Source organism: Onychostruthus taczanowskii, unplaced genomic scaffold (assembly GCF_017590055.1).
Source record: "Onychostruthus taczanowskii isolate IOZ18803 unplaced genomic scaffold, ASM1759005v1 scaffold56, whole genome shotgun sequence".
NCBI classification, from domain to species: Eukaryota; Metazoa; Chordata; class Aves; order Passeriformes; family Passeridae; genus Onychostruthus; species Onychostruthus taczanowskii.
In genome coordinates this window covers 2,711,128-2,729,835 of record NW_024503235.1, presented here as the reverse complement: position 1 = coordinate 2,729,835, position 18,708 = coordinate 2,711,128, and the positions used below count along the sequence as shown (strand labels likewise).

The 18,708-nt window shown below is 52.2% G+C and overlaps 1 protein-coding gene across 2 annotated transcripts; it reads right to left on the bottom strand.

Moving 5' to 3' along the window:
• Positions 1-2,341: 2,341 nt before the first annotated feature.
• On the bottom strand, positions 2,342-18,309 carry LOC121342877 (protein argonaute-1). Of its 2 annotated transcripts, XR_005953613.1 has the most exons (19): positions 18,129-18,256; positions 17,250-17,370; positions 16,938-17,119; positions 16,579-16,715; positions 16,344-16,478; positions 16,008-16,095; positions 14,802-14,949; positions 14,580-14,699; positions 13,679-13,801; positions 13,164-13,297; positions 11,767-11,951; positions 11,445-11,604; positions 11,073-11,163; positions 9,192-9,386; positions 8,931-9,065; positions 7,964-8,065; positions 6,950-7,149; positions 6,034-6,529; positions 2,342-4,909 (listed from the first exon to the last, which is right to left on the bottom strand). XR_005953613.1 is itself a non-coding variant. In XM_041417613.1 (18 exons), exons 2-18 carry the CDS (start codon positions 17,352-17,354, stop codon positions 6,421-6,423), a joined length of 2,349 nt encoding a protein of 782 aa, XP_041273547.1. In that variant the 5' UTR covers positions 17,355-17,370; positions 18,129-18,309; the 3' UTR covers positions 2,342-6,420. The 2 variants fall into 2 exon arrangements, 1 of the variants encoding a protein (XP_041273547.1); XM_041417613.1 differs by having other exon boundaries at positions 2,342-6,529; positions 18,129-18,309.
• Positions 18,310-18,708: the final 399 nt, after the last annotated feature.

Below are 18,708 nucleotides of genomic sequence, written 5' to 3'. Positions count from 1 at the left end.
GGCGGGAAAGGCGGCGGGGCCCTCAGGGCCGGGGCGGCGCGGGGGAGCCCCGCAGGCAGCGGCGGCTGCCCGGAGCGGGAATGGCGGGGCCGGGACGTGACACACACGAGCCCAGCGGGAGTCAGAGCAGAAGCACCGGGGGTTATTCCCGACCCCGCGGTGCTGTGGTGTTTCAGTACAGTGCGCTATGTCCGCGGCGTTTTCTCCCTATCGGAGCGGCTGCCTGTGCGGCCGCTTCGAGGGCTTCCAGCCCGGTCCCCAAGGAGCTGAGCTGATGCCTTCTCAGTCCTCACTGACACAGAAGAAGCCCCCCGTGCAGCCCTGGCCCCGGGGACCCGCGAGTGTTGCCGTGCGCGGGGCGCGGACGCGGCGGCTGGGAGCGCCGGCACGGCCCGCACGCTTCCCCGCTCCGGGCGGCGGGGCCCGGGACACGGAGCGAGCCCGGCTGCGACAGCTGCGGGAGCCAGAGCGTGGTCGGGCCCTGAACGGGCTCCGCGGGGCATGGCCACGGCCCCGGCCCTGCCAGAGCTCCAGGAGCGCTCGGACAACGCTCTCAGCACACGGTGGGATTGTTGGGGTGTCTGCGCAGGGCCAGGCATTGGGCTGCATGGTCCTTGTGGATCCCTTCCAATTTAAGGATATTCCGTGATTCATGATTCGATGATTCACTGTATCAACATAAATTCAGAGCTTATGCTTGCCCTGTCCTCATTTTTTGAGACTTTAGCAATGTTCAGTACCACTGTGTTAGGGATATTTTACACAAACTGGCACCAAACAAGCAGAGGGGTGAAAGGGGCAAATGGCATGTGGAGAAGAGATTAGAATGTGACAGATGCAGCAGGCTCAGTGCTGGGTCAGGCAGTGACACCTTTATCTATTTCCTCTGCCCTCAAAACACTTTTTAATTTTTTTTTTTTTTGTAAGAACGGTATATTGAGATTTACCCAAATGGGTTTGAACCTGCTACTCCTTGTGAAGAAACAATGTCACTTTCTGGTAGTGAGAGGGGCCTTCTCCTGGGAAACAACTAGGAAGGTACCAAAGAACTGGAATTTTGGGCCAAGAGAAGTTAAAGATCCATAATCCAAATGTCAGGGTCATTGTTAAGAATTACCATCCTGAAGATTCCCAGCTGAATTAAAAGCATAAATTTAGTTTTAAGGTACATGACACAGTAAGGATTTTAAACCCATGCAAATGAAAGGTAACCTGTTAGAATATTTCCTTAACTGAAATGGGGAGTGGGAAATGTGATCTCCAGGATGAAGCAGATACGTGGGAGAGGCATCTCTGCACACACACATCCCTCAGGGGCAGCACATCTGGTCCCACAGCTCGGGCACTGTAATCAGCACCAGGGCCGGGGCTCAAATGCTAATCCAACACTTGAAACCAGTTTTCTGACCTGTTTTCCAGGACTCCGGACCCAGCTGCAGAAAGCACAATTTGGTCTGTACCTCACACAGAAAAAAAAACCTTTAAAACTGCTAAAGATTCTGTTATGTAGGAGGAATCGTGTAAAATAGGTGCTAGAACCCACAAAGCAGCTGGATGTGTGCAGGACCTGCACAGGTGCCCAGCTCGGGACAGAACTTTCTGGTGCTGCCGTTAGGTAAATTAACTGACAAGTGCCTGCATGCCATTAGCAAGCACTTCCTTAAAATTCCTTGGCATTATTCAAAAACCCAGTTACAGCTCAACTGCTAAATCATTCATTGGCTTAAGGTCTGCCCCTGCATCTTTGTAAGGTAAAACAAAGAACTCCTCCAACAAAGAACTCAGAGGATGGCAAAAATCCTCCAGTTCTGGACCCTAAAACTCAACCACAAGCTGCTGGCATTGGAGCAGACTAGGATGTTTGCAAGATTTGCAAAGCTGGGAGATGTAAAACATGATGAGAAATGCAAAAGATGAGGCAGTGCAGAAACCCAGAGGATCAAGTTTAACCTCAATCCAAAAGGAGTCTGAAATCTGTCCTTAAAGCACCTCAGAGCCAAGAGCCCCTGAAGCACTCAGTGAGGCTGGAGGAACAGCAGATTTTGGTGTACATTTCTGTTATCTAATAACCCAGGAGCCCAAAATCAGTCGGTTCTCAGGTGACATTTTAATAAAAAGAATTGTACTGTATTCCCAGAAGTTTTAAGCACGTATTTGTTTGCTTCAGTGTTTCTCTCATTGAACTGAGATCTGGACAGTGAGGGGTGCTGGCTCCTCTGCAGTGTCTGATGCAATTCAGCTCCAGTCAGCGTTTCCCTGTTTGTCCCCCAGCCTTTCCCGAGGGAATGGCTGGGATGCACATGTCCCTTCCCCATGAGATGTGACTCAGGAGTGTCACCCCGACATATTCACATTGCTTTTATTTAGGTCTTCTGCCAACAGTTACAGGGTAACAGACACTTGGGACTGCAAAGTCGAAGTTGCAAGCAAAAATCAGGACCAAGGCAAAAAAAAAAATCCACAAAGGCAATTAAATCAAATCCAATATAAATACAATGTTCTGGAGCTCTTTAATCATACTGCTTTCTTTAATAAAGAGGTGGTTAGGATCTTACAGTATTTTCTTTTGGCCTAATCCAAGGATTTTGTTACTCTTCACCAGTCTTAATTCCACACATACAAAAAAAAAAATTGATATTCAACCTTTAAAATATAAGCCATATTTTCTTAATAAAATAAGTTTTGTGCTGCTGCTTGTTTAGTAAGTACTGTACATCAACTGTTCACGGCTATTTAACAAATGGACCATACAGAGTTCAAGCTAGAGCAAAAAAAAAACCCACAAGAAAAATAACAACCCAAACGGAGCGTCCTGTAAACACCCTATGTACAGTCCCACACTTGCTCATAGAAAGGAGGTACGAAAGGGGCTGGAAATCGAACACAAAAGCACTGGAGTCCTGGAAATTTCCTTTCACAACTATTGAAGTGCAAATCACTCAGGCAAGATATGAATTTCACTTGTTTATTGCTCTCCTGCTGTCTGGCTTCCCTTCCTGAAACAATCACATTCTTTTATTTCACACTGATTTTCCAAGAAGAAAACCTTCCGCGAGGCAACGCTGGATGCTTGGGCTGTTTGAGACATCGTGTGCGATCCCGGAACACCCCGACTGCCCTGGAAGCTGTGGGGAGAGAGCAGAGCAGCCCTCCCACCCCGTTCTGCTCAGATATGAGATAAGGGAAACAACAGCATTCTGCAGGTAAAGGAAAGCTATTCGTCCTCCCACAGAACTGCACGCGCTCGGCAATGCTTCCAGGCGCAGGTGGACCTCGAGAAGGCAGAGACTCGGAGCTGATCGGGATGCCTGTGTGGGGTTTGTGGCTAACTACAGATCCTGATATGTACCTGGGGTAACACCTATCCGCTACAGGCAGCAAAACGCACCTCAACATGCAGCTACTCGTTTGCATCTCAGACAAGAGAGGGGGAGAAATGCCGATGCCGGAGCGCGGAGAGGGTACGGTGCATAGTCCGGTATAGAAAACATGCGGGTCACTCCAACCTCTCTAAACTTCTTCAAAGTGGAAACAGGGGTTAAAGGGCACAGCAGCTACTGAGTTTGGCTGTTTTGTTTATCCAAAACCATGAAAACCCAACGCAGAGGGTGAAAAAAGGGCAGAACACGATCTGCAAGTCAACAGCTGAAAGTTTCAGAAGCTGTGAAGCTTTTGTGTAGTTAAAATTGCTGTTAAAAGTAGGTGCTACATCAGCAAGTCTTCATTCATAGTTTTCTATGAACAGCCACCTTACAAATGAGTGCAAATCTTAAAGGTCCATTTTACATTTCAAGTCTCAAGGTTAAAAAAAATTGTTACAGAGCAACAAGCTGTTTCTGTAAATGCCCACACTATCTCTTTTCAAATGGTTAAAAATGGCACGTGCTATGCCACAGCTACTAAAAGACATTTCAGAAATCTAGACCCAACTAAAACACTAAAATTAAAACGAGGAACCAAAATACCTTTGCCCCTCACTGCAGAGCAGCAGCCAGGCGCGTTCCGGTGTAATGCTGGTGAACAAACTGATTTGCAGAGAGAACCTTGACCTTGACCCCGATTTTATTCTTAATGAGGAGCTTTCTAACACCAGGTGAGCGGGAACAGCCCCTCTGAGATTGTTTTGCTTTCAATGAACGTAAGTCAGAGTTCGGAGGATGAGATGGAGGTGCTGATTGGTGTCACTATGCAGGCACTTGTGTAGAGGAATGTAGGCTTCTCATGTTGACACTTAGTGTTGATGTGTTCCCTACGCTCTAAAAGCCTTCCTAAGAGTTCCCTACCTACTGACCACAGATAGGTCCTGGTCTCCTCCCCGTCACCTTGAGGATATACAGCAGTGGAGGTTGACACAAGGTGCAAAGGAGGATATGAACCAAACAGTGTGGTCTTGAGGAAAACAGGACTGTGCTAAACGTAGGATCTTCACCAAACGTGACATCAGTGGGCTCAGCACTTAGTTTGCATAGCATAGTGATGTTGTCACTGTTCACAAACACGTTGCCCCAAAAGAAAACGGGAAGAGTGAATTCCCGGGGTTAGGACAGCTCAATGGGCCAACATGACCGGTGTGGTTTTCATGAAGGCAAGGCAAGTTTCAACGTCAGAAAGTACAAACCAAAGAGGTGTAGATGTGCTTCTGTCCACGCGCGGGCCAGGGGCAGCGCTCGCGTGGGGCCGCCTGGGAAACGCGTTCGGCAGGAAAATGATACCAGAGCTCTTCCCCTCAGAACGTGGCAGGAGCGTGCGCCTCGTTTGTCTCTTGAAGGAAGCGCCGTGAACACTTTCATAGAAAAAAACCCAGATAATGTGCCCGGATGATATTGGTACTGAGCTGCCACCACGGCCCCGCCACCGTGCGTACGGTCACTGTGCAGCAAAACGGGTCTGAAAAGCAGTGACCAGGTTCCTGTGGGGAAAAAGGCTGTTTTCCTGGTACAAGCACAAATCAGGAGTTTCCCCCCCTGACAACAACAGGGATTTCATCATTCTAAGGAACAATCTGGTGTGCTTTCAGAATAAAAACCCTGGGCATGAGAGCAGTGATACCATGACACAAAGAGCAGCAAAACCTAGCAGCAGAAAGGGTGAGAGCCTGGAGGTGCTGGAGGTGGGGATGTGGTAGGTGGGAAAGCAGCCGGCCTGGGCAGGCACGTGCCAAATGCACACAGGCAATGGGCACTGTGGAGCACCTGGCACAGCACAGGCTGCAGTCGGCAGCACTCATTGGACAGAAACGTTGGAGAGCTGTGGCGTGAGCACACAGCCTCAGGAAGTGTGGGGATGTAAACTCTGAGAATGTTAATGACTTGTGGATTTTGGCAACAGACTCAATATTGTATAAAAATAATGTTTAGTAAAAAAATCCCGGTGTCCATCATAAAAATTCAGGGGAGGGGGGAAAAAAAAAGAAAGAAAGAAAAACATGGATAGCGCTTTCTGTTCTAATGGGATGGAGATGCCCCCATTTGTCAGAAACAGTTTTAAATAACAAGTAGTACATTGGAAACAAAAATGGGTCAGCAGCCATTAAACGTGTCCTGTATGAAAGTGCACATCTTTCAATGGGGTTTAACCACTGTGAGGTCGTGATCTGACACAAACTGCAACTGAGGACCATAGAAATTAACTCCTTCTGATGGAAATATGGACCACCATCAAGACAAGATTACTAGTTTCCTTACAAGATTAAAAACATTGAAATTTTGCAGCATCATAGTAAGGCACTCACCCATGGAAAAGTCTGTGACTGTTGCTTTGAGCGGCAGCAGCTGACTAGCTTGTAACACGAGGAAGACAGTTTTCAGTTCTGAGCTAAGTGCTAGGGTGCCTTACATTATCTGGGGGGAATTACTCGGGGGCGGGGAACTGTTAGTGTTACAATTCTCCTATAAACTAGTTGTTTTGTTTTTGTTTTTTTTTCCCTTAACCCATTAAAGCATCTCATAATCTAAAATATTAGTTTTATAAATCTAGTCTTCTGTTTTAAGGCTCTAAAAATCCCCTCCCCCAACCCCCACAAAAAATACCTACCAGCGCCTGGTGGGCAACGGAGGACCAAAGCCGCCAGTTCACAGTCAGGAGTCTCTAGTATTGCATCTTAAAAATGAAAACCTGCTTCCGCCTCCCGGGAGTTTTATCCCTTCCCTTGAATGCCTTCATGTGTTTGGTCAGGTCAAAATTTTGCAAAGCCAGAAAAAATTAAAAAAATAATCATCATCATCATCAGTCTCTTCCAATCCTACAAAGGTGTTGGATCGTTCTGTCCCATGGTGCTGGTCTCCTGCCTCAAGTCGACACTGCCTGCCCTGCAGTGATTTCTCATTGGAAAAAAAAAACAAGGTGTCCCAATGCTTCCTTTTTTGTATGGCTCCTACAAATCTGAAAGCTTTCTTGAGTGAGGTAACAAAAGTTAGGCTTTCAAGCAAAGTACATGGTACGTAAAGTGTCCTGATGAACCTGCACAGCCTTCGCCAAGGCCTGGGGGTCTCTGCCGTTGCTCTGTCCAGATATATGGCTGCCCTCGCCACTGAAAATCAAGGAAATCACTGCATAATTATTTCATATTTTCCCCCCAGGAACACTTCGAAAATCCCCTGGAGATGGGGATCAGCTGAGTGCTGGCAGCACAGGAAGTCACCTCACTGCAGTGCACAGGGATGATGCACATACTGGTGACTGTGTCTGTACTGCAGATTCCAGCACCTTGAGGCAGCTGGAAATGCTCAGACACCCCAGGAATGCTCCCACAAGCCTGGGATGAGCTCAGGATAGGATTTAACTCTCCTTTATCCCCACTCCCCCTGTACTGGGCCTTAATAGGATGCAGCTACATGCAGGTCTTCCCCTAGAAAGGCTCTGCTGCAGCACTCTCAGGCACTTTCAAACATCAAGGTCCCCTGCCCATGCCTGGCTCTGCCCTCCCAGAGCCACGGGCTGTGCCCCTCACCTGTCGTGCTCCTTATCCACGAGGTGGTACCGCGCCCGGAACGCCACCAGCCGGGCGTAATAGGCTGGGGCCGGGATGGAGACGGAGCGGGTGCAGCGCACGTAGGTGTGGCACAGCTGGTACGTGAGGATCTGCAGCTCGTCCGCCGTGAACCGGTTGTCATCCCAGAGCACGTAGTAGTGGGATGGCCGGCTCGTGCCCTGGTGTGAGAGATGCTGCTTGTGGAGATGCTGCTTGTGCCCAGATGCAGCTGCCTCGCATCCCCAGCAGCCCCTCCCTGATCTAAATGATCTGTCAGCCAGCCTAGGCAGGAGAGATGCCTGTGCTTCCCTGCTGTGAGAACCCTACACGGCATTGAGGCAGGAAAGCCCTTAGCACCAAGGTGCAAAGCAGTACTAATGCTGCTGCCTGGTGTCTGTTCCCTGTGTGCCACACAGCCCACTGCATCCCCCAATGCATCCCCCACTGCATCCCCAGCCGGACCAGCTCCTGTCATCTGCGCAGGGGAGGGGAAGCTGAGCAGCCTCCCTTCTGGAAGCAGCTGCAGATTACACGAGTGCAGTTTTTCCAGTCCAGTTTCTGACTAATCTTGGCTGCCTGCAGCCAGGCAGCTGCAGAGCAGGCAGGGACGGCTGGCCTGGCTCTCCCGCCCACGGCCAGACAGCAGGTCCCTGCTGATGACCGGGCGCCCTAGCGAGCCCGGCACGCTCAGACACCAGCTGACAAGCTGCTGAATTGGCTGCTCTGAAGGAGGAAAATCTCTTAGGAGGGACTCTTGGCTCCAGAAGAGAAACCGAGTATGTGCCACACAATGCAGCAGCAGCACAGACCCTGCACTTGCTTGCCAAACCACCGCAGTGGCAGCTCAGATCCAACTATCCTCAAATCCAACTGCCCACGTCTCCAAGCTAAAAGGAGGCTGTGACAGGGCCAGGACAAATGCATGAGGACAATCTGCAACAGCAACCAAAAAACCCAGCAGCATCTCAAGAGGCAGTGTTGGGAGCACGATACCTGAATGCCTGCATGACTGCACAGGTAGAAGTCAAACTCAAAGGGGTGGGTGATGTTGGTATCCACTGTTGTTCCTGCTGGGATGTTCCCACTCTTTCCAATCTGCAGGGAATAGAAAGAGAACCAAGCATTGCAGAGTTTGGCTATTTTCAGTTGCCAAGAGCACTGTCCTTAACACAGCTGCCCTGTCCCAGGACCACGGTAGAGGGTTCCCATCTCCCTTTGAGATGTAGAGATGGTCTCCAAGTGCCCATTCGTGGGGACAGAAGCAGCTGATCCTACTCTGCTCCCTGCCCAAATAGGCCTGCTGGCATTTTCTGCAGGCATTAACACCAGGCATGACATGGAGACACAGCCAACAGCATGGGAAAGAGAGCAGCAGGGTAAGGGCTGGGCAGGGGCCCATCCTACTACAGAGATGAGGAAAATGCCAGGGATCTCTGTAGAGCATGTGCTGGAGTCTGTGCCACAAGATACTGGGGCTTTTATATCCTGATCAAAACCTGTCCTTAGTTCCCAAGATAAAATCTTCCTGCTTGTGTGGAGTAGTCTGGTTAGATTCAATCTGACCATTAAATTCAGATGAAATCTAGGAACAGTGACAGCAATCAATGTTACTGCAGAGCACACATGAACAAGCTGTGAGCAAGCAAGGGGTTATTTAGACTGTCACGTCAGCAACTCCAGCTATCACCAAAACAACAGATGTTTTCAAGCTGACAGAGGCTATTTCAAGAGTCACCAGGATCATCAGCACCCAGTAACTCATAATAACAGCAAACAGCTGGCTGGGCTTCTAGAAGCAGACTAATCCATGTGGCTGTAGGAGTCCACTGAGCAGCACGTTTCATTCAGAACAAGCTCTCCCTGCCAGTAGTGAGATTTCCCCTCGGAAAGCCAGGGCTGGCTCTTCCATCAGACAGGGATGAATCAGCCGCCTCCAGCCCTGGCACCCTGCAGCACTCACCCTCTCGTTCTTGTCTGCACAGAAGAGTCGGGTGTGATGCCTCTTCTGGACGACGATGTAGGTGATGCCAGGCTGGTAATCCTTTTCCAGTTTGATGCAGGCATCTCGGATTGCCAGGAGCTCATAGTGAAGGATCTGGAGAGACAAGGGCACACAGAATGAGGGGACACACCAGCAGCCAGCTGTCCCTGAGCACCCTTAAGGAACCTCATGGGAGCTGGTGCAGCCCCATTGGCCAACAGGAATCTGAGGGTTCCTCACCTGTGGGAGCTGCCCCTCAGGAACACCATCGCGGTAGAAGATGATCCTGGTGGGTTTGAAGCGTGTGGATTTGTAGAACTGGATGAGGAGCTCCCTCACCATGTAGGACAAGTCCTCAATGATCTCTTGGCGAGGACGCTGCACGCGCACTGTGGCACAGTACCGGCTGGGGTGGGCGTCCATGCTGCCCACAACCTGCACGACAGACAGGCCAGGCCATGTCTTACACCAGGAAGGGCAGAGGGGATGTGGGACATTCCCAGCTTCCACCTGCTTCCCACACGAACAGCTGGCCATGGGCAGAGCACCAGAACTCACAGATCAATGGGACAGCAAATACTGTACAGGCTGCCAGTGCCCAAAACAGACATCCCTGGTCGTGGCCACATCCTGATGTCACACTCTGCCATGCCCTTTTAAACATTTGTGGGAATTTCCAGTGAGACAACTTTAGTTGGTGCCACTGAATGCTGTGGCTATGGGGGACTGCTGCTGCTCTGCCTTTGCTTCACTTCTCCTGCCTGGCAGTGAGAGGGAGTGGGGCTGCCCCAGACAACCAAGGGCTGCCTCAGACAGCCACAGGCTGCCCAAGGACGTGGTAGGTCGAGTCACTGTATGGCAGCCATTGAGCAGGGAGTTCCCACTGCAATGCAGGCAGACCTCAGAAACGTCAGAGCATCAGCTCAGGGGCAGCTGGGCTTGGCTGTGACACAGGGCACAATGTGAATCAAGTGCTGGCCCATGATGGGGAACAGACACCCAGCTGCCTCACTCCCCACACTCAGCAGTGACTGTGCTGTGTGCCTCACGTCCCCTGAGCAGAGGGGAAGCACTACAGACTCCAAATCCTCAGCAGTGTGAATCTGCTGCCCCTGCTCTCCCCAGCACTTTCACTTTCACTTTGCAAACAGAGCTCTGGTGTTGGGGCTCCCCCACTAAAGCCAATGTGTACAATAGAAACTGTTCCTTTAGTTGCAGCCACAGACCCACTATTGTCCCACCAGCAATACACCAAGGACATGGTCAAGTTTCTTCAAAGGCTCTACCCTTCTCCTCCCCTGCAGCTTCAAAAAAGGTTTCACAAAAATTAAGAAAAAAGCCCCAGTGGTCCTGCACAAACCACAAGATATTTTCAGAGGGGAAGCTCTGCCGCCAGGAAACAGACTGTTCTGTCCCACCCACACCTACAGCAAACAGCCCAAAGCCTTTCCCAACCTCTTCTAATTAAGAAAAAACACTCCTCCAAAGACGCATTTGCATGCCAAGGAAAACCTGAGCTGTGAGTCCTGGAAAGTTAAGAACTTAATAGGAAAATGCTGACGTGCTTATCCTGCATGGCAACGAGCACAGGGCAGTGTCTCCCAGCCCAACGGAGGGCACAAGCTGTCCCTGGCCCTGCTGGCACCAAGCAGCACTTCGCTCCATGGATGTTCATTTTTAATTTGAGAAAAAGGCAAATCCTCCTGCACAAAGGGCTCAGAAGCCCAGTCACACCAGTTTCCTCCATGTCCCAAACCCCAGCTCTCCAGCAGCGGGAAGGTCCCTGAAGGGCTGCACCTGGACAGGGATGTCCCAGAATGACTCCCTGCAGCACCAAGCTCCTGGCACCCTCAGGGCCACACTCGGGGCCAGCACATCACGAGCCCCATCTGCTGGCAGCTGCCAGTCTCCCTGCGGCTCCCAGAAACTGCAGCTTCTCTGCATGGAGAGGCAGGAAGGGACTGGGAGGAACCTTCCCAGGACTCAGATGAAATCACCTGACAGGGTACGGGCCCACCCTGAGAAGTGTCATCATGGGGACTGCAGTAACACATGGACATGTGAATCCCATTCCAGCTCCTACATCCTGCAGGGTTTTTGGGCACCAAGCTGTGAACTTACAGCCGTTATGGAGGGTTTCTTCCCATCTCCGGCTGGCGGGTGAGTAACATCAGCTCCAAGGAAAATCACTGGCTGCTGAAAGACGGCAGAGCTGGTGGGAGAAGAGAGAAAACAAGTAGTCAATTTTTGGGGCCATCTCTGGGTGATGTACAACCCAACAGAGATGAGCAGATGATATCAAGGATACCTCCTGACCTCCAGCTCTAGCCTGGACACATCAACACCTCATTATCAACAAGGTGAAACAAGTTACAAACCCCCATTTCAAAGAGCTGCTTTATGAAGGCCCCCTCTTCACCATGTAAACCAGGCAGGCAGCACCACGAGGGACTTGGGGTACAACCCCAAAACTATGGCAGTGGCCATACGAACCGCTGGTGAGGCACAAGGATGTTGTTGATCCCGCCAAGCTTGACGTTGATCTTGAGGCAGAGGTTGGAAAGGGTCTGTGGGGAGGTTTTCACCACATTCTTGACCTGGACACACTGTGTTGCCATTCCCAGGAGAGTGTCCCCAACACGCTTCACTTCAGCTGTGGGTAGAGGAAGCAGGTGAGTACAAGGCAATCAGCCCTGCACCACTTTCAGCAGCACCCTCGGGATGGGGAAAGACAGCCCTGCAGGAGCCAGCCCTGCAGGAGCCAGCCCTGCTGAGCCAGCCCGAAGCCCTTCTCTCTGTGCTCGCCCAGACGCACCGTACACAGGTGTCTTCCCTGGCAGGATGACAATGATGAGCTGCAGCCCTGAATAGGTGTTCTTGAGGTGTCGGAACATGGGCTCCACGCTGTCTGCACCCTGGGCGTACTTGCAGAAGCAGGGCTGGCCCTGGATCGGCATCCCGGCGTCCTTGGAGATCTTGCGCAGCTGGTCTGTGAAGTTCCTGTGCCGGGAGGAGAAGCCGTGAGCCCTGAGCCCTCCTGCACGCCGGCTGTGCCACCGAGCACAGAGCCCCATGGCCGAGTGCTGCAGCACAGCACAGGGACAGGGCCATCACATCACCTCTTTGTGGCTCTATGGCACCCAACACATGCAGGGCACAGGAAACACAAGATCAGCACATGTCAGGGCTGAACTGTCCCCTCTCAGTGCCCTCTTACCCATGTACTAACTCTTCCTAATGCAATGGAGCTGAGCCCTTCTCCCTTAGGAAGCTGGAGCAGTGGGGAACAAACCTGCTGCCTGCAACAGCTGATTTCCAGGTGACTGCAAAGCTGATGCCAGCCTGCACTTACCGCAACTCAGCCACACTTTGGATTTTTGGAATGCCAAGGATTGATGTGGTATGGTGAGAGCCAGAGGGAACACAGGGCTCACAGCTCTGCTGCAAAGGGACCACGGGAGGAGTGCGGTGTCACTGCCACCTGCACCCACATAGTGCAGATGTGGACACTCTGAACTCTTCCAAACCCCAAACACAGACCATGTCAAACACCCAGAAGAGACACACAAAGCGCTCACCTCAATGCATCCACTCTCAGTCAGGAGAAACCTAAGGTCCCAGAAGAATCCAAAAACAAAGTGACCATTTCCCTAAATCAAATAAACTGTTCCTGCTCTCTGTCACTTTGCTAGAGAAACATATTCTTTAAACTACTGAAGCTTTTCAGAACGCCCAAAACTTCTCTGTAATAACTCATGGGAAGTTAGGATGCTTCCTACATGAATTACATAATTTCAGATTATTGGGGGAACTTTTAATCCTCAGAACCCTTTCTCTCTGCAGAGATTCAGACTAGAAAAGTCCAATACAGCTTTAAAGCTGGCAGTTTCATCTGTCAATACTGCAGCTCCCTGATGCAAAGAGTAGATCGAGGAGAGCCTGACTGACAGCTCACAGGTACTCACTCCAACCTGGCAGCTTTGTGATGGCTTAGGGACCATTTGCAGCTGGGACAAACAGGCTCTCTGGATAAACCAAAAGCAACAGGAACTGGACACCCCACATCAGACTGGTACCCCAAGCAGTGGAGCTCCCTGCAGACCCAGCAGTGGCAATGCCAGACACCCAGACCCCAGCTGTGAGCAGCAGTGTGGCCCTGGAGCCACGGCCCCTCTGGCTTCCCCCACCCACATGGGCTGCCCCTTTCCTTACTTCAGCACCTCCTCTCGACACTGCTTCTGCGGGGCAAAGCAGGCAATGGCCCAGACTTTGATCTCAATGCCGTTGTAGAACTGCTTCCCTCGCATGTCCCACACGCCCTGGTTGGGAGTTGCAATGGCCCGGTTCTGCAAGGCAAACAGAGGGTCAGAGCACGGCCGCAGCCTGCCCAGCCCCGCAGCCCCAGAGCCCTGCATGGGCTGGGGCTGTGCTCCCTGTCCCAGGGCTGGAGCTGACTCCCTGGCAATGGACAACCCACAGCCTCAGCTCCTCAGCAGTGACAGAAAATTCACCCGAGCTGCCCTATACTGAGCACCCCTCTCCTCTTCATCTCATCACCAATGACTCTTGGCTACAACTTTCAGAACCAGTTATATTGCAAAAAACTCAAAGCCAAGGCACTTTGATAAAACATTCCAGCTCTAACAACTTTTTCTCAGAAACAGTGTTTCCAGGTGTTGACAGCATCTCCCTACACAGTGCAGCCCACCCCAGGCAGCCCCACTTACCCGGCCTCCATACTGTAGGATGGGAGCTGGCAGGACCCGACCTGTCACCTCTGTCATATCATCCTTCACCTTTATTCCAAACTCCTGAATGTATGGATCCAGGTTGTAGCTGGCATTCTTCATCTGCAGAGGGAAGGAAGGGCCATGGGAGGGAGTAAGACCAACTGCTGCATCCCAGGCAGCTGCAGCTGGCCAGGACATATGGACACCTGAAGCCTTGATCTCCAAAGAGCTGCAGGTAGACCACCTCTGACAGGGGAGGTTGAGCAGATCAACACTGAGGCCCAAACCCTCTCCTGGAAACTAACCCACTGAGACCTGATTTTTAAACACATTAACCAATGCAACTAGCAGCATAGCCTGCTCCTGAGATTTAAGATTTCAACAGGATGGTTCAGACTGGCAAGAAACTTACCAAGAGCCCAGAAGGAATACCAAAAGCCCAGATGTATGTGTATGGGCAACAACAGCCCCGTTAACCAGTGGCCAAGCACAGAGTTCCTGTACTGCAGCCCCACCACACACAGCCCCACATACAGGCAGGCAGGGGCGTGTCTCTAATCTGTTTCCCATTTTTAGTTCCAGCTCCCTTTGGATGAGGTTCCATCAGTGCAAGGGCCTGAATTTGCTGCACGTGCATTTGCGTGGTCTCTTTGAGCCGGGCTCACCTGTGCCACTGTCCATTACATACACACAGGCACCTCTGCACAGGGATTCAGTGGGGAGAGGGGAATAAAACCCCACCACTAACCTCACCAACACCTCCTCAGCAGGTCACAGCTCTCCAGCACAGTGTAGCTGAGGAGCAAGACCATGGCAAAGGCCACCATGGACACGATGCCATAACCACCCCCTGGTGCCAATCCCCAGCCCTGCCTCCCCAGGGACTTGTGTCACGTACCAGGCGACTGATCTCCTCCTGCCTGTCTGGGGCAGACCTGGCTGTTGCTTTTATCATGGTTGAGGTCTGATTGTCTGTGAGCTTCTTGATGCACCGCTGGCCTGCCACGATGTTACACACCTGCACGGGGAGGGGACAGAGAGCAGCCATGTGTTGGGGACAGGTAAGACACGAGGGGACCACAGCTGAGCACAGCCCCAAACCACAGGTGCCAACACTCACCTCCAAGGGAAGGTATGTGTGTTTCTGTTCCTGGCCAACCTGGAGACAGGGCAGGTGAGGGTATTTCAGCTGCAGGTTGTATTTCTGCTTGAAGTACTGAGCCACTGTGCACTCCACTGTTTGACCACTCTCCAGCTGCAGCGGGAACCTGGAAGAGGCAGGACAAAAGGGATGCACCTACTCAGAACAGACACTTCCAGACCTCAGGCACTATGTACTGTGGCTGGGAAAAGGGAGCTGCCAGGCTCCCACCCTGAGCTGCCATACAACAAAATAAAAAGCAGTGGTATTTTCAGAAATGGAGTCACAAACACTGTTACCCCAGTGTGGGACTGAGGTCCCTAAACAAAGCTCTCCCTCACTAATCCAGTTAATCAGGGCAGATGTTTATTGCAGGACCTGCCACACACACCATGGTTGGGCACAAAAGTAAACACTGGCACTCAGGAGGGCTTCTGTGCCTGGTGTCCTCTCTGGGAGCTGAACTGAACTGCAGGGAAAGGCTAACTGGCCTCTCCAGGTACAGCAGTTGCAGGGTGGGCAGAGGGAGGCAGGAGGGGAACATTTCCCTTCAGAAACAGGGGGGAAAAAATCAAACTTCCTGGCTGCAGGGCTGAGAGGTGCCATGACACTCACAGCTGGAGCGCAATACCCATCCTCAGCCAGCACCAGCTACTCCCAGCCCCATAAAGAGCTCCATGAAAATGTAGAATTGACCTGATATTCTGTAGAGAATCAAAATTACAGGAGAGCCAGGCTGACTAGATCAGTGAGGTGCCACATTCCTCCTGCACTCGCCAAGCCCCAAGGCTGCAACCCATGGATGCTGGTGCACAGGAGGGGTGCCCAGGCCTAGCCTGCTTCCAGGCACACAAAAAATTCCAAGGCAGACACTCGTGCTAGCCCCTGACAAAGTCTCTGCTCTGGCAGTGAGTATTTTAAGAATGAAGAAAACCAAACCCGGAGGTAAAAAGTAGGACAATTCTTGGCATGTCAGCTCCCGCCCACCGCTGCGCTCCGCCTGCCAGACACAGCATCTCCCTGCATCCCACTCCACACATGGCACAGGGCTGCAGAACCCCAGACATGTCTCCTTTTGCCATCAAAGACTGGAGCTTCCTGTTCAGCTCTCCCTAACGACACCAGCAGCTGTTAACAAGGAGAAGAGCGAGAATTTTTCCAAGGGCATCTGCCCACCCGCCTTACGTCTGGTGGCTGGCTGGCCGTCGGGTAACGTTACACACACGGTATTTCCTCTTCATCTGCCCACAGTGGGTCACCTCCACCTTCAGACCTGATGTGAGACAGGGAGACACAGCACAGTCACGGTGAAAATGGGAGCAACTTCCCTTTGCCCAACTTCTCCAGGACACTGTCAACAGCTTCCTGAACTAATTTCCTGCTTGCAGATACCCCAACAATAGCATGAGGGAGACAGTGGTGCCCCAGAAGACATGTAAAATGTGCAGCCCCTGAACCGCCACCTCACAAGCCATAGCCAGTGTCAGGGCACAGGTCCCAGAGCTCCCTGGGGCTCTCTACCTTTGATCTCCTTGGTGAAACGCACTCTCTGTGAGTCCGTCAGGGGCTTGGGCTGCTCGTCGATGTTCCGGATGTCCAGCACCTCACACATGAACTCGATGACAGGCTGGGCTTTGTAGAAGGCAGTGGCCGACACTGTGGGACAGACATCACAATGTGTCTCTGCTCTCAACCAGCCTCCCCAAATACACCCAGCCCTCCCACTGCAGCTCCCCAGCATGAGAAATAACGTCACCATCGATGTTGAGCATCATCTTCCACATGGCAGGCCGGACTGACTGGTGGAAGCCGAACCAGACCTCCCTGCCCCCTCCCAGGGGGTGGTAGTAGCCTTCAGGGGGGGAGAAGAAGGAGCGGCCGACAGGAGTGTACCTGTGAACCAGGGCACACCATGTCAATGGCACACACTGCACCCCCAGAGCCCTGTCAGCTGCATCACTCCCTCTATTTCTTTTGCAGGAGCACCCAAGGACACGGCTGGCACAGCTGCCTTCTCCAATGACTGTCAAGGCCAGTCCCAGCCACAGCAGCCTGCCAAGGGCAGCAGTCCCCTCCCCTCCCTGGCACAGCCCCATTGTCCCTCACTGCAGGTACCTCATGGAAGCCAGGTGCCTCATGGCAACATCCAGTGCCTGGACAGACTCCAGTGGGACGGGGATCTGCCCGCTGACCAGGGCCTCGTGCAGCATGCGCCAGCTCACAATGGCCATCCATTTGATAGAGACTTTAAATATCCTGTCCTTGCCTTCCCCTGGGATCGTCACCTCAAAGTCAACCTGGGTGCAGGAGGGAAGGGACAGTGACCATAGCATCCCTGCAGGGATGAGGTAGGGTCGTCTTCTCCTGGTCTTTCCCAGGCAGGAGGGAGGTCACAGTGCCTGTATGGGGTTCACTGCCCCCTCTTACCCGCTCGTTCCCAATGGGTAAGGCTGTGACAGTGTAGATGTTCTTCTTCCCATCATAGACTGGTTTTCGGTCACCAAAGATCTGTGGTTTGAAGTGCTGCACCATGTACTCCACGACTTCCCTACACAGGCAAGACAGACGAGCAGAAGGAGAGAAGGGAGAGGTTTGTTGTGTCACTTTCTTTAGAGCCTGATACCTTCTGCAGCCTGTCCAGTCCACCCCAGCCTCTTTCCCTAAGGCAACTGAGAGCAGAGCTGAGACCCGCGGGGCAGGAAAGCCCCTGGACAAGCAGCCATGTGCCTTGTCCCACAGCTCAGTACATTGGCTTTGGCAGGAGTGTATATGGCACAGGGGAACACACAGTGGCTGGAGCTGCCACAGTGTGACTCGATGCTGAAAGCACATGCAGGATCTGCTCACCGGCCCTCGGGGCACAGAGCTCCCCAGGCTGCCAGGGCAGGAGGGGACAGGCAGGGAAGAGCACATCAAAAAGAAAAACAAAGCAAAGTACACGATGGCCCGAGGTCTGGGCTTGCTATTTTAAAATCAGGGATTGTTGCCAAAACAGCACAGCTGCCTCGGAGCAGCAGGGACTGTGCTGAGGCTCCGGACCCCTGATGCTCCCAGGCCAGGAAGCAGCACTGCTGCACAATCGTGGCTGGGGGGTCCAGCCACCTGTGGGCATCATGCAATGCCATGACCCCTGCCACTGCTGTGACCCCTGCCATACTGGTCACCCGAATGGCTTTTACTGCTGTGACCCCTGCCATACTGGTCACCCAAATGGCTTTTACTGCAAAGTCAGAGACAGGCACTTATAGTCTCCACTAGGAAACTGGAAGCAGGGAACAAGTGCCAAACCTCTAATACTTGCCTTACCTGTTGACTCTGCGTGGACATTTATCGGGTTTGATATCCACTTCATAATGATATACATCGATCTTGGGAATGTCCACTTCAAAGTAGTTGGCCAGGAGCTTGATGGGCTTCCCAACAGTTCCTATCCCAGGCCGACGTGGTGCTTGAAACACCTGCTGCAAGGGGGGCAGGTATGCGCCTGCAGCTGTGGAAGACAGCACAGAGTTCAGGAGGGCTGCCAGGGACCCCATACTCAGACAGACAGACAGATCTCACAGAGTCACAGCGCTCTCCATCACCACATCCTGAACCTCAAGGTGTCCCACTACCCCTCCTCCTGGCAGGAGGTGGCAGTGGTACAATTCAGAGCAGCACACCAGGAAGCAGCTTCCCCGGGCACCATCTGGGGAGCACTGGTGCCAGCCAAGCTGTTGAAGGGCTGTGCCAGGGCACAGGGGCCCCACCAACTCCCTTGGCACAGGCTCCAGCACTGCCACCTGCTACAGGAGAGCAGCACCAGTTCCATCATCATGGTGCCCCTTTCCAAGGGGATGCAATTCCCTGGATACTCTGTCAGCAGGGACATACAGACACATGTGTT

Bases quoted from the DNA above. Each gene is read 5' to 3' on its own strand.
- LOC121342877 (XM_041417613.1), bottom strand. From the start codon at position 17,354: ATGGTGCAGCACTTCAAACCACAGATCTTTGGTGACCGAAAACCAGTC. The intron at 14,950-16,007 runs GTAAGGCGGGTG...TGCCTCTTCCAG, and splicing joins CGGCCAGCCAGCCACCAGAC to GTTCCCGCTGCAGCTGGAGA. The intron at 11,164-11,444 runs GTTCGTATGGCC...TTCTCCCACCAG, and splicing joins ATCCTTGTGCCTCACCAGCG to CTCTGCCGTCTTTCAGCAGC.